This window comes from Eptatretus burgeri, chromosome 2, assembly GCF_056783735.1.
Source record: "Eptatretus burgeri isolate ZD-2024b chromosome 2, Ebu_testis_v1, whole genome shotgun sequence".
Classification (NCBI taxonomy): domain Eukaryota; kingdom Metazoa; phylum Chordata; class Myxini; order Myxiniformes; family Myxinidae; genus Eptatretus; species Eptatretus burgeri.
Genome location: NC_140962.1, coordinates 39,169,546 through 39,185,354, shown reverse-complemented (window position 1 = coordinate 39,185,354; position 15,809 = coordinate 39,169,546). Strand labels below are relative to the sequence as shown.

At 43.8% G+C, this 15,809-nt stretch overlaps 1 protein-coding gene across 4 annotated transcripts in view; it reads left to right on the top strand.

Moving 5' to 3' along the window:
- LOC147031857 (cilia- and flagella-associated protein 57-like) overlaps positions 1-15,809 on the top strand; it is a 37,656-nt gene that overhangs the window by 12,798 nt on the left and 9,049 nt on the right. For all 4 annotated transcript variants that reach the window (XM_085853069.1, XM_085853058.1, XM_085853049.1 and 1 more), the window contains exons 9-13: positions 106-219; positions 1,431-1,712; positions 5,629-5,865; positions 5,984-6,151; positions 15,097-15,252. In XM_085853069.1, coding sequence (XP_085709195.1) covers positions 106-219; positions 1,431-1,712; positions 5,629-5,865; positions 5,984-6,151; positions 15,097-15,252 — 957 coding nt within the window. The remainder of the gene's footprint in view (positions 1-105; positions 220-1,430; positions 1,713-5,628; positions 5,866-5,983; positions 6,152-15,096; positions 15,253-15,809) is intronic.

Here is a 15,809-nt window from a genome sequence, read left to right as displayed (position 1 = left end):
GCAGGCCAATCTGTTGCAAATAGCTCTTCATTTGCTTTGAAATTCACTAGAATACTTTAATGTTTCTGGTTCCTGAATGCGATCACCTGATATTTTGCTATACAGGTGGTTTTTAGCCATGGAGGGCACCTGCTATCTGCTGCCAGTGAAAATGTGGTGCACGTATTCTGTTGTGTAACTTTCAACTGCCTCATTCGTCTGCATGGCCATACTGGCAAGGTAAGTTACTTGGAGCTTTTCTTTCCCTGCATTCGTTGAAATTGCATGATATATCTCACATCAACCCATGTTCAGTTTTTCTGAGAGTTTTTATTAAATGAAAGTAACCTTTTGAGGATGACAGTGGCTTAGTGGTAAGAACTGGTATTCCATAGATTGTGGTTCAAATCTGGCTGAAAGCAGCAGGATGAAGGATTTAGATTCTAAGCTTCTCAAAACCAAAGCTACCCTCAAAAGAATTACCATGTCACGATTAAATTGTCAGTAAAATCTAGCTGGCTCATTAACCCTTTGAACCCTGAGCTCCTAGGACTGGACTTTTAGCTCCCCCACCCTGGGCACCCTGTGCTCCCTGGAGAAAAATATGGCCGCTCAGATATATCGAGGTTTGAATAGCTGCTATTAAACCGGCCGCTCAAGTTTATGGAAGCTTGAATAGCGGCTGGTAAAACGGCCGCCAGGATTCAAAGGGTTAATTCCTTTCATACAATAGGGGTTATTATCCTCACCACCTATTGTACCGATCGTGTACAGCCTTTTGGCTGCCGGTTGCATCATTGGTTATCGCGCCTATGCCGCTGATGCAATGCCCCTATTACCAGTACACTGGTGCTCATTTCATCGGCGTCGGAAGGATGACAGGCTGAGTCAACCCGCTGGTGTTAATTCAGCAGCCGACAGGGCTCGAGCCCAGGACCCCAAGATCCCAAGCCACCACCTTAACCATGAAGCCAACGCCAGGCTTTCTACTTATTGTGATCTGCATATATTGCCAGTTCACACTTTGTGGTTGATTCGTAATATCCTCATGATGACAGGATGGACAATAAAATGTTACCCGCAAAGAATTTCTGCTCTCCAAAATAGTTAACTTTTAAAAAACAGCATTGAATATGTGTTCTACTATTCATTTAACCCTTGCTCTTTTAGCCCCAGCCATCAGGCAATACTTAGTTTTGCTTTCACCAATCAACAGCACCTATTATAGCAGGGTAATTAACTACTCTGACTATTAATATTTTAAAAAACTTTTTAAGTTATCTCGGGTATTATTGTTATCACTTTATGCCCCGTGGTTGACAACTTTCCCTATTACTTTAAATGGAGTCATTAATTTAATCTAAAATAGCATAACTCTTCTAAAAGTCCACATTGACAGTAGCAAGGTGTACAAATTAAGTGATCCCAAGTCTGCTGTGTGATCTGTAAAGGTGAGTGGCTTGGACTGGAGACAAGATGACCAGCGCTTGGGCACTGTGAGTCTGGATGGAGTCATCTTCCTTTGGAATTTGTGGCAGAAGAGTGAGGATGGAGCCAGCCTACAAGCGAGTGAGGCAGAATTTAAGGGTTTCTGCTTTCACAGCCTTTCCGTCGGACCTGTTGGAACACAGTATGCAGTCGGTGAGGTGGCAAGCGAGGCTGTGAACGTTAAGAACAAAGTGGCACGTTCCTTGCAGCCCAGTGGGGTGATTGTTGAAGTTGTGGATTCACAGGTATGTTTATCGTCTCGTGATTGGGTGTGATGCTATTATAATAATTTTTTTTCTTCTTCATTTGAGCTTTACATCGTGATACTTCAATTCAGTCGTACTTATTGGTAACTCCTTGCTGAGTAACTCTAAATCACAAAAGTGTTAAAATTCACAAATAATGTGCAAACTCCAATTCTAATCCAGGGTAACATGATGAGATGGGGTTCCAAAGATTTTGGGTTCAAATTCTGCATAAAAGCAGCAATGGTAATGATTAGGAGTCTAAGTAAGCTCCCTAAAACCAAGCTAGTCTGTGGATAATTCATACATGTGAGATTTTTGTTTAGCCCTGTCCACCATCTGACAACAGCAGTACTGAACAAGTCCAATAAACTTTTCCCTCTTACCAAAACATAATATTATCAATGATGTCATGGAATAAGATATGAATTATTACACTGAAGTGTTCAAGTTGGAGGGATGGAATTTTGATGAAACAGATCAGAAATGCTTGGACTTCATTAATATTCAACATATTTGGAGTCACAACTCATGGTACAGTGTGCCAAAGAAAACTAAAGGAACACTTCACTTTCCTTGAAAACACTTCAAGTCCCATGTTTGACTTTAGGAATAAAATATAGGTCTCTATTGTGATTATTGACAACTCATTTATTTGTCAAAAAAAACAAACCTGGTGTCTGGTTTTTTTTTTTTATGAGGCCAAGTGGCCTCATGCACGTATAGTATTTAGTAGTTTTGAAGTGCATCAAATCTACAAATTAGATTCTTATATTTTAGATGGCATCATATCTACAAATTCGATTGGGATTGTTACGTCAGAAGTCGAGCTAACGCAGACTCTCTGGGCTGGACGTTTTGACCTCCGCGAATCACCCAATATATTGACTGCATTCAGAATTTACTGTATAGAAGCACCCGCTCCCTACGGGGGCAACCTTATTTTATGTTATTATCTCTGCCACCGAAGGTGAAGGAGGTTATGTTTTCACCCTTCTGTCTGTTTGTTTGTCTGTTTGTGTGCAGGATTTCTCATAAAGTTGTAGACAGATCCTGATGAAATTTGGTGGGCAGTTTAAGTGTATGACAAGGACGAACTGATTACATTTTTGTGAAGATCCGGATCTGACTACTGGAATTTTAAAGTGATTCTTCACCATTGTGAGATCTGGCGAAAAACGATATTTAGCACGATATCTCAAAAAGTTGTGGATGGACTTGAATGAAACTTGGTGGACACGTTGGGTTTTAGCATTCCAGTTGTTGCCACCCCTCTTCCAACCAAACATATCACTCTTCACATCTAGAGGTGGTGTCTAAGGCAGATGAACATATCACCATCTGTATGTCTGGACCAAAGCCCTCAGAAAATTACAGGAGACCCAAAGCACTCCTCCCTTTATATGGAACGGTTCTCTGGATGCAACTTTAACCCAGGGACTGAAAATTAGTTTCTTGGCTTCTAATGGATGAAATTGGCTGCAAGTTTCAGAAGTAAATCCTTTGTACATCAAGGTAATATGTTCCAAATTTCAGCAACATCCATTTCCACATTCGTGAGTTTTTAACGAAAACCCTTGAAATAAACGTTGGTGTCTGTCAGTCTGGCCATCCCTCTGAAATGTATTTCCTCTCATACCTCAAAGGCTATACATTGAAATTAGCTGAAACTTGAAATATACATCGTACAAGACGTCTAAATTAATGGCTTTCAAAACAAATTCCATCTAAGTGCCATAGTTTTGGCTCATATTCAACTATCCACACGTCATCCACACATAACCGTCTGAAACATCATGCAATTCTGCTTGGTTTCCACCAGAGGGCAACACTATCTTTCATTTATGGAAATGCATTAGCAGATCAATTTATTTGCGCATCAAATAAGTCGTCTACAATTGTATATACTCATTCATTCAATTAATCATCATCGACAAAGTACGTACAAAATCAATTAATCATCATCCACAAAGGACGTACTAAGTCCATCAGAAACCATCCACAAATTATGTACGCATTCAACTAGTCAGAAACAATTCACAAAGTACGTACTACTTAAATCAATTATTATTAATCATCATCAACAAAGTAGGTACTACTTTATTCAATTATTTTTCATCATCATCCACAAAGTAGGTACTAAGTCAACTAATCAGTCAATTAATCACCATCCACAAAGTACGTATCCATTCAATTCATCAGACACCATCCACAAAGTACGTATTCATTCAATTATCTACACAAGGTTCAGAAATAAAGGAAAGCGTGATCATGAGAAGCGCGAAGCGCCCCTCCTTTTATATTAAACGGTTTCTCTGTATGCAACTTTAACACAGGGACTGAAAATTGGTTTCTCGGCTTCTACTGGACGGAATCGGCTGCAAGTTTCAGAAGTCGATCCTTTGTACGTTGAGGTAATATGTTCCAAGTTTCAGAAAAGTCCGTTTCCGCATTCTTGAGTGTTAACAAAAACCTTTAAAATCAACGTTGGTGTCCGTCTGTCAGTCTGTCCATCTGCCCAAAATGTGTTGGCGCTCAAATCTCAAAGGCTATACATTGAAATTAGCTGAAACTTGGAATATACATCGGCCAATACGTCTCATTCATGGCTTTCAAAACAAATTCCACCTAAGTGCCATAGTTTTTGCTTTTTTACTACTTTGCGTTCATATCTATATAGTTTATGTTCATATTGCTTAGAACCCAAAAAAGTTGGACATAGAAAAATTTTGACTGGTAGTAAAATAGTCAAACACACGGGCTCATAACTTATGAAATGTTGGATGAAAGTTCGTGAAATTGTGAATATGAATAGAGGGACACTTGTTGAGACTTGGAAGTTACCCACAGCCACATAATTAGGGACATAGCAAAAATTAGGGACACCGTAAAAGTGGACTTTGGAAAAAATATCAGTTTTTCAAGTACTCTAATTCTAGAAGAAAACTGGCTGAAACATGGAAGACTGCATGTAATACAGAAAAACCGTTCCATTCTTGGGGAAAAATACCAGTTACATGGAAAAGACCGCTTTATATGGTATGTGGCAAACTATAGAAAAGAAGGGTCATTCTTGGGAAAATTGTCAGGGGCATAGAAAAGGCCCTTTATATGGCATGTGCCATGTGACAAACTATAGAAAAGAAGGGACATTGCATAGCTTGTAGAAAATTCCAGACAATAGAAAAGAAGGGACATTCAAAAAATCTCATGTGCATGCTGTACTACCCTTGTGTTCTAAGGAGGAAGCAAGTAATGCTCCAGAAAAGTTCATATAAAGGGGTGCCCTATAAAGATTAAAATCCGTCGGTACCTAAAGTTTCTTTGTGTACCTTGAAAACGAAAATACATAAGATAATTGGCATGTGTGTGATTAATTTGATTAAAAAAAAATTGGCGCCTTGCAAAAAACATGCAATATTTTGATTAAACCTGTTGGCAATGTGATGGGTAGGCATGCTTAGTATGTATGAATTACCGTTTTGTTTTTGGATTCTTTGTTAAAAAAAAAAAAACTCAACAGGCTCACAAATGACCTTTCAGGAGAAAGTAATCTACTAACTCTGGCTGTTTTTTCCTAAACGTGACCCAACCCATAGCACGTGGTTGACTTAAATCTCACAAAGGGCAAGTTGAAATGGGCACTCAAACGCTGTCTCCATAAAAGACAGCAAGACAGCACCCTTTACATCCTTCTATATGGGAAAAAAATTCGTTGTACATATATAATTCTTATAAATAATCTATATAATTATATTGAATAATAATACTGTAGATATATCAATAAGTGTCATCTTTTCTCCAGTTGTATGTTCTGGTAAACACCAAAGAACAGGACAATTTGCCTGTAGATACGTAGCAATGTCAAAATGCTTTATTTGGAAAGTTATTGTGAAGAGCAAGCACTGTGCTGCAGGTGAAATCGGAAATCTTCTTTCCCGGTTATCCCATAACTGCTATGGCAATCCAATGGCAAGAATCTGGGCTATTTTGCAATGTAACATCAAGCAGCAGAATCTGTGCAGAACCTGAAGAAGAGGGGAAAGCCTTACTTGCTGGCACCAGGGAAGGGTTCCTCCAAGTCTTCTCAATGCCACTTACTTCAAATAGAGAGGGACGAAGGGTACCAGCACATACAACTACCATCACAAAGGTTTGTCCACTTCTCTTCCTGCTTTTTCGGTTGTAGTATCATTGAATTCATGTCCTTTTTGCTTTCACTTTGCATCTAATTTCCTCTTTGGCTCTCGATCACTCCTTTTTGTGTAAAGATGTGCGTGACTGTCGACCAACATTATCTGCTCACGGCTTCTGAAGATGGTTGCCTTTTCTTCTGGCAATTGGAGGGAAAGAATATTTCAGCAATGGCCTTGTCTCCTGATGAAACTGAGGACGTTACAGATGATGTCCTGGTATCACGCACAAGTCTGCTGAAGAATGTGAGTTGGATTGAGGTAGTCACCTGGTTTTGGGCATCGACTTGATCATTTATGTGTCTGACACACAATTTGTTTTGTTTTTTCTATACCGTGCTGAGACTGATGGAAGAGTGAACACATAGAATATATAACAAGGCAGGGGACAAGATGGGCGGGAGAGGGAAATACAAAATAGTGGAACAGAGACAATAGGAGATCTGTGGAAGGGAGAGGGGTGGGGTGGGGTACACGGGGTAAACAAGATGGTACTACAGGGACTTTGAAGAAGGAAAACAGGGAATTTTAAGGAGGTGGATTTGGGGTGAACTAATGGGGGTAGTAACGATCATGGTATTGGATGGGGGAAGATATGACATGGTAGTGAACAGCTGTTTTGAAGACCTGGAGGGAGGAGTGGGATTGAAGAGTGTTGGAGTTTGTTCCAGACGGTCCTTTTGGAGAGATATTGTGAGGGTGTGAGATTTGTCAGGATTGAAAGACATGTTCCAAGTGTTTGAACAGCTTGTGCTTTTATCCAGATCTGCAGAGAGTAAAGAGGCTGCTGCCTGCCAATTAGAGGGATGAGATATGGTACGGCGAAGGGTGAAGTCATCAGCAAAGAGATAAAGAGGATTTTCCAGAGAGTGTGAGAAATCATTGATGAAAACGAGAAAAAGCACAGGGCCAAGAATACTGCCTTGAGGAACTCCAGCCTGGATAGGAAGAGGAGATGAGAGAATTCCATTAAGAGCCACACGTTGACTGTGACAGGAAAGGAATTCAGTGAGCCATGATGGAGATTGCCTTGGATACCATAAGAAGAGAGTTTGGTGAGCAGTGCAGGATGCCAGACTGTATCAAAAGCTTGTGATATGTCGAGGGCGATGGCTCTAATCTCATGTTTGGCATTTAGGACCTCTGTCCATTGCTGGGAAAGCACAAGCTGCAAGTCCAGGGTAGAGTGACCTGGTGTAAATCCAAATTAATGGTCGAAAATCAAGCCATTGGAGAAGAGGAAGGATTTGATATCAGAAGCGATTATGGATTCTATGACCTTGCAGATGATTGGGAGCAGGATGATTGGTCTGTAGTTGCAGGGATCTGTTTTTGCACTTTTTTATGCAGAGTGGTAATGTTTGCTGATTTCCAAGCAGATGGCAGATGACCTTGAGCAAATGAGAGGGTGAATAGAACAGAGAAAGGGTGAGCAAGAGCAGTGGAGCAGGTTTTTAGAACACGAGGGCTGATGCCGTCTGGACCAGTTGCAGAATCTGAATTGAGGTTTGACAGCAAGCTCTCCACCTTGTCAGGAGAAAACGACAGAGTCCAGGAACAGACTGGGTAAGGTGGTGATGTGGATTTTTTCACCCACCCCATTGTGATCGTTGAAGGATTCTTCCTGGTTGATTGTGGAATCCTATTTAACTTTAGGCAGAGTTTAACGTTTGTCCGATTTGGTTATAAAATCCTCATAAAACCCACCGACACTGAGTCCTTTCTTTGTGAAACAATTTGTTTTCTAATTATCCACCATACACTTCTCACCCTCGTACAATGAACTTAAGAATCCCCATTTGTTGCAATATTATTTGGTTCTATTTCATTTATTCTTACTTTTAGTTAACAATTAAACCAACCCGATTCAATTCACTTTCACATTACATCAGAGAGTTTTATTCTAACTTGGTACTTGGTCAGTCCCAAGGAGTACAAGCCACTGAGATGCTATACATCCTCACGTGCTTGCACTAAAACAATTTTACATTTCAAAGCATTTTTAATTTCATGGGAGAGTGGTGGGGGCTGCCAATTCAAACTGCATATGTGTCTTCTCGGTGAGAAGTACATGACGTACATTTCAAGGCAAAGGTTTGCTGTTATCAGCCCAGGTTACACCGCTCCAGACCAAGACATTTTATCAACATTTAGGGCAAAAGACTCTTGGCTAAAAAGGACAGCCAATTCAACTTATAGCATAAAACTTACATTTCTCAATCCCCATTTGTTACAATTTAGAATACATTAATATAAATTTTCCTCCACAGTGGGTACAGAAGGCGATGGGTTTGGGACACAATATTGAGATGCAAACACAGAGTTTAGGTATTCAGCTTTTTCACATGCAGTGTCAGCTGTGCAGCCATTTGAGGTAAGGGAGGGGATGGAGGTGGAACATCCACCAGAAACAGAGTTAGTCAGATGCCACCAGGGTTTGGAGGAGGGAGACAGGTTTGAGAATTCAGACTTGAGATGAGAAAGATGTTGTTTCCTGGTTCTCCTCAGGGTAGACCCACACTTGTTCTGAGCTTTGTGCAAGGAACTGAGATTGCCTTCAGTGGGATTAGGCTTCCATAAAGAGAAGGCAAGTTGTTTCAGGACAACAGCCTTTCCACAATCTTTAGTGTACCATGGGCAGGAGGAAGGGTTGGACAACTGAACATGAGATGGGATAAATGTGTGCATGAGAGAGAGCAAATTTATTTGAAAAAATTCTCAGGATGAGTGATGTTGGAAAGAGTTGAAATGGAAGACCAGTCTAGAAGTTTGATGCCTGCTTGAAGTCCCTGCCAGTCATTCTGAGTGAAATGCCAGACTCATCAGCGCTGATGTGGTTCTCTCATAACAGCCAGAGATGACCGCTTTAACAAGCATATGATCAGATGAACTGATTGGAGCAGAAGAAAAACAGCAGATATTTTCTGGGAAATTGGTCAAAACAAAATCCAGAAGAGATGGAGTACCATTGGCTGAGACTGGGTTGAGAAGTTGACATATTGTGATAGTCCCAATGAGTCGCAGAAGTCCTTTGCTGAAGTGTCATGGCAGGTGAGAGAGGTACCCACACCCAGCCAACTGGCATGATAGCAGTTGAAGTCACCACATATGAGGAAGAGAGTTTGGATGACTGGATAGAAGTTGGTCCATGTTTTTGGCGAGTGAGATGTAAATGAAGTCATCACTGTTTGGTGGACAGTACAACACACATGTAAACATGAGAGGGGAGCGGAGGGGAAGCCGTAGCCAGAGGTATTCCTGGGGGTGTTGAGGAGTGAAGGTCGTGCATGGAGAGTGAGGAATAGTGTTTTTGGTAAAGAGAGCGACTCTGCCGCCAGGACGAGGCTTGGGTCTATCAGTCTGGAAGAGGGAGTAACCAGGGAGAGAAACTATAGAGTCAGAGACATCTTGAAGGAGGAAAGTTCCTGTAAAGCAGACTTTGTCTGGTTTATCAGTGGCAACCTGTGTGGAGAGATCAGTTAAGTTCGAGCGAAGGTCCCGGATGTTTGAGGTCCACACTGTTAAGGAAGAGGGAGGAGAGGAGGCTTTGGGTGCAGGGGAGGGGAGAGGGAGGGTAGGACGAGGGAGGAGAGGTGGAGGCAGTGATAGTTGTTGACAGTGTGGAGGAGATTGCAGAAGAGCTCGGGGAGAGGTTCGGATGGGGAGGACAAATGGCTTGGTAGTGAAGGGATATGAGTAGCAGTGAGGAGTAATAAGAGAGGGGGCAAAGGGAAGTGGGAGATTGCAGGAGGTGGAGGAATGAGATGGAAGAGAGAGGGTGGGAGGAGGACGCAGCTTTGTGGATGTGAGAGGGGTGGACATTTGAAAGGGAGACATGAGGGAGCAGAGTTGAGGGAGAAGGGTGAGGGGTAAGAATTGAGGGAGAAATGTGTAGGGGGAGCTTTTGAGAAAGGTGAGGGGGAAGAGAGAGATGAGAGATGAGGGAGGAGGCGGTTGATTTGCGAGGGAGGGTGAGAGGGAAGCTTTGAGGGAGATGGAAGACGATGAGAACAGGCATGGCCGTGAGTGAGGAGGGAGAAGGGAGGGGTGGGAAGAGTCCGTAGAGAAAGTCACGTGATTACGAGAGGTATAGTGGAGAAAATAAAAACTGAAGGTGATAGGGAGAAAATACAAGAAGAAGATCGTGAACACAGACGGGAAGAAGAAGAAGGGTCAGCCTCAAGGAAACCCAATATGAAAAGATTGATGAATACTCACCAATTAGCACAAGTTTTTTTTTTTTACACAAAACTGACTTGTAAATGTACAGTAAACACGGAGATAACAAAATAACAGTAAAAACGCGACAAAAACGACCGGAAAACTTATCTTTGAGAAAGTTGGCAGAGACCCTGTAAAGAACTGCCATTGTCACTCAAGAACTGGAACTGGAAGCCAATTATCACTCTATATAATGCCTTACATTTTCTGGACCCCAGAGCATGTCATGTTTTAATGAGTGATAATGGGGGGTGGGGGGGGAGGGAGGACATGAGAGTGGAGAATGAGTTATACATGTCCATGCATTTCATTGACACCACATATTTAATACATACGGTAGTTAACATGTTCATTGCTATTTAGTACAGATATAACATATACTATGTAAATGCAAGTGGGTTATTAAATATTGGTCAACAAAAGTTTTCTTTTATTCAGGTAGGTCAGGTATGGGAGCATGTGCCAGAACAGCGCGTCGCTGCGTCCACTTTCCGCCGGTACTCCAGGGGCCTCCGTCTGGCCATCCCCCAGGCAGATGCCAGGCCCATCCCCATCTCCTTGAGATGATGGTCAACCTGCTGCAACCATGAGGCACGTGGTCGGCCCACTGGCTCCTCCACTCATAAGACTCCCTCGCTGAGAGAATCTGGTGAGCAGGATCAGCGTCAGGAAAACGAGCCACATGTCCATACAGCCGCAACTAACGCTCACGGACTATGCAGGTAACAAATCTCATCCGAGTCTCTCTCAGCAACCGCTCGTTGGACACAAAATCCGACCAGCGATAGCCAAGGATTCTCCGAAGAGCTCTGGTACCAAAGGAATTAAGTCTCCGTCTCAGATCCTTGGTCAGAGTCCAAGTCTCGCACCCATAGAGCAAGACTGGAAGTACCAAGGACCTGAAGACTCGAACTTTCATCCTGCCGCACAGGTACCAGCAGCGCCACACCCCATGATCCAGTGAATCCATGACTCCCCAGGCCCGACCCAGACGTCTATTGACCTCTGACTCGCAGCCAGCAGAGACATGAATATCACTGCCAAGGTAAGTGAATCTCTCCATGACCTCAACATCCTCACCACAAACAGACACAGACAGGACAGCAGCATCCAAGATGTCACCGAAAGCCTGGATCTTAGTTTTGACCCAAGAAACCCGTAATCCCAACGGCTCCGACTCCTCATTCAGCACCTCGAGGGCCCCCAAGAGGATGTCTAAAGTCTCCGCAAAGATGACTGCATCATCTGCAAAATCAAGGTCCGAGATCTTGACATTGCCAAACGATGCACCGCAACTTGATCTCTCCGACATCCTCCCTAAAATCCAGTCCATACAAGTGCTGAAAAGTGTGGGGGCAAGTACACATCCCTGACGAACTCCAGTAACAACTGGAAATAAGTCAGAGATGGTACCACCACACTTCACAGCACTCTCAGTATCAGAGTAGAGTTCAGACATCAGATCGATCAGTTTTGGTGGCACCCCACGAAGACCAAGAATCCTCCAGAGGACATCCCGATTCACTGAATCGAATGCTTTACAGAGATCAACATAGGCTGCAAGCAGCCCCTGCCGATACTCTCGTCTGCGTTCGATGAGGACACGAAGTGCAAGGATACGGTCAATCGTTGACCTCTTTGGTGTAAAGCCTGACTGCTCTGGACACTGGTGCTCAAGCAGATGGTGGCGAACCCTATCAAGAATTATCCGAGCAAAGACCTTGCCCGGAAGTGAGAGCAACGTCACCCCTCGGTAGTTGTTGCAGTCTTGGCGATCACCCTTCCCTTTCCAGAGAGGGACAACAAGGCCCCTCTTCCAGTCAGTTGGGATGATGCCTGTGTTCCAGGCAGAGCACAAAACTGCATGCAACGACACGAGTGCAGCATTTCCACCAGTCTTGAGAAGTTCAGCATGGATGCCACAGATCCCTGGAGCTTTGCCCCGTTTCAACTGGTTCACCGCAGGCCGTGTTTCCACAAGCGAAGGTGGACCACAGTTGATTCGAGGGTCAGCAACAGGGATTGTAACACCCTTGACGTCCAACTCGACAGCTGGGGGATCAGCCTGGTACAACCGCTCAAAGTAACCGGCCCAGCGGGCCTTCACTTCAGACTCCTCTGTCAAGAGCTTACCACTCTCTGCTCGAACTGCAGTGCTCCGAGGGATGGGCTTGGATGAACGTAATGCGCGAATTCCCCTGTAAGCGGGACGAGAATCACCTGTCCACAGGTGATGCTCTACCCCCTCACAGATTCCTCGCACATAGGCCTCCTTGTCCACCCTCAGTGCACGTACAGTTTTACGCCTCAGCTCCCTGAACAGCTCAGCTCTGCCATTCAGCCTGGCCCTGCGACTCTGGTCAATGGTATCCAGTGTCCCTTGAGAGACAAAATTCTTCTTTACCCTGCGGTGAGCTCCAAGGCATCCACCGGCAACATCAAGGACGGTGGTCTTGAAGGCGCTCCACAACTCTTCAGGACCCCCCAAAGCACCAAGAACCCCCAAGTGTCCACTCAGCCTGTTCGCAAACTTCTCAGCTACTCTCTCATCCCTGAGCTTGGCAACATCCAGCCTAGGCTGGGATGGTACCATTCTCCAGGATTTAAGGTGCAGCTTTAGAGTTGCTACAACAAGCCTGTGGTCAGTATTGAGGAACTGAGCACTCCGGTAGACCCTGCAGTTCTGGATCATCCTCCAACGACCGTCAATGAGGACATGGTCAATCTCCTTTGCCACACCGCCAGCGTTGGAATACCAAGTCCAGCGATGAGCTTGCGGGCGCTGAAACCATGAACCAGCCACCCTAAGTCCATGACTTCTTGCAAAGTCAAGGAACTTAGTGCTATTCTGGTTCATAGTTCCTGACCCATGGGGACCAACACACACCTCATAACCATCCCTATCAGTTCCAGTCGATGCATTGAAATCCCCCAAGACTAGAAGTGTATCTCGTCTGGGGCACTGATCAACCACAGACTCGAGCGTGGCGTAGAATGCATCCTTCACGGTGAGATCACTCGCCTCAGTCGGAGCATAAACAGAGACCAGGGAAGTCACACCTAAGGAGTGACGAATCCTTAATCTCATAATACGCTCGTTGACCGGTGTTACCTCAATTATCATTGGGGTCAGCTTATTGGACACAGCTACAGCAACTCCTTGGGTATGGTAACCATCAGAGCGACCAGACCAATACTAGGTGTAACCACCCACCATTATCTCGCCGCAATCCGGTCTCCGAACCTCAGAGAGAGCTGCAATCCCGATGTCCAAACGCTTGAGCTCAGATGATAACAGAGACAGGTGATTATCCTCTCTTAGGGATAGGACATTCCAGGCACCCACCCGAAGGGACCGCCTCAGGTTAACCCAAGGAGACCGCCGTCTGGTGGACGACACCTCAGCACCACTCCCACACACTCTCCCGCAATCTGACCCAGGGATGTTACCCCGAGATTTCCCTCCTATCATCAAAGATTGGGGGTCCCGAAGGCTTTGCCCCAATCCCGTCATCCGGTGAGCTGCCCTGCGAAGGGAAGCTGTGCAGGAGGTACTCCCACGGAGTGGGTTTTCAGATTTTTTTTGCGTTTTTGTGTTTTGCGGAATGAAGGGTTTTACGGTGGCCGGAGTGCAAATCCTGCCACCAACCTCCTGATAAAAAGTAACCCAACTGCAGGAGGACGTCCGCAGACACAGTTGGGCACTAGATATGGATGGCCGTTGGCTCACAAGGAGCACCTCCGCCCTTCGACAGGTTTTGTTTTTAATCCTGCTGGGTGTCCATATCCAAACACCCCCTCACCAGAAAACCTGGTGGGGGACACGGTTTAGTCGCCGACAACCCGACCATGGAACAGGTTAGTATAGGTTTACATGGTACCTGTAGCAGGTCACAGATCGAACCTGACCTGACATGAATTCCTGACCTTTTATTCCATTATTGATATTTTTCTTGGTAAACATGAAAAAAACTGGAAGGGCATTCTGTGGAGCGCATACCTCCGCCACGCACTGCCTGATCCACGAGAACATATCGGGCCCAATTCATTTATGTAATATGCGAAATATCGTTTTTGGCCCAATCTCTCAATGGTGAAGAATCACTTAAAAATCAAATAATTCTCGCGTCCAGATCTGGATTCGGATCTTCACCAAAATCGAATCAATTTGTCATGGTCACACACCCAACCTGTCCACAACTTTTTAAGATTTTGTGCTATATATATAGTTTTGGCCCTCTCTCTCAAAGGTGAAGAATCACTTAAAAACTCAAGTAGACAGATCCAGATCTTCACCAAAATCTAATCAATTCATCCTTGTCAAACACTGAACCTATCCACAAAATTTCATCCGGATCCGTGCAAAACTTTTTGAGGTATCCTGCACACAAACAAACAAACAGACAGAAAGGGGTGAAGACATAACCTCCTTCACCTTCAGTGGCAGAGGTAAAAATGAATTCCCAACCTGCTTCGTACTCTACTTTGTTATTGGGAACAAATACTGACTTTTAGTGCAAGCTTTAATATTGTAATTTCAGAGGAAAGTCTTGTAGTACGATATAAAATTGTATTGACAATATTCCAATGCACACTGTATACGATGAGGGGGATGGGGTGGGGGTGAATCAGACCAGTATATTTATATACCTAATTAATAATTAGCTGGTCTCTTAAACCTCACTCACTTGAATAAAAAAAAAGTACTCAGTTAATATTTACAGAAGGTAATTTCTGTAATGGATGCTATATGATGCAACATTTTGGGATCGTGTTGCTTCCATACAAGGAGGATGCAACATGTTTGTGTGTTTTTTTCAATAGTCCCATTCTTTCAGAAAATATGGGACTTAACATATTGTTGAAGATAAATTGAGGCCATATCTTTAATGGATTCCAGGAAGTTAAACAACTGCAATACTTTATTGTATCACCTATTAAAATATTGTTTGGTTTTGTATTTGTACCAGGAACAAATGGTGGTGGACCTACGTAAACAGCTGGAGGAGGTGCTTTCTCAACATTCTGAACAGTTGCAGATGCGCGAAACCATGTGTGGACAACAGAAGCGAAAAATTACTGAACATTTCCTGCATGAGATAAAGAACCTCAACAGACAATGCCAGGTTCTTTCATACCACCACCACCATTGTCATTATCATCATCATATGCAGAGCGTTGGTGCTGCCGAAGCAGTTACTAGGCTACATTGTCGGGTTGCAACTCCGGCTTAGGAGGCCAGGGCAGGAAATTGGAATTTGGCTGGATAGTTCACCTACTCTTCATAAAGGACACTGGAATATTTAGCATCCACCAACTGATGCCGGCAGATGGGACGTTCAATTCAATGTCCATCCAAGGGACTGTACACACATTGATGAATCTCCCTGCCCATGAAAAATGCTGTCATCAGAATCTGAAAACCTCTGCATATGGGCTACAAACCATATATGCAGCTGTAATAGAGTTATCATCATCCAAAATGAATTTAGCATCTTTGGCATGCAATGCCACACTTTGTTTGAGCTACATATTTTGCTATCGTTATAATGCTTGTTGTACTTGAGCCAACAAAGTATGGAATAGAACTATGGCTGTACAATGAAATGCATTTGGTATTTGGGGGGGTCATGGTCACCAGTGTAAGAAATCATTGTAAAAATTGTCTCACTACAACTTATTG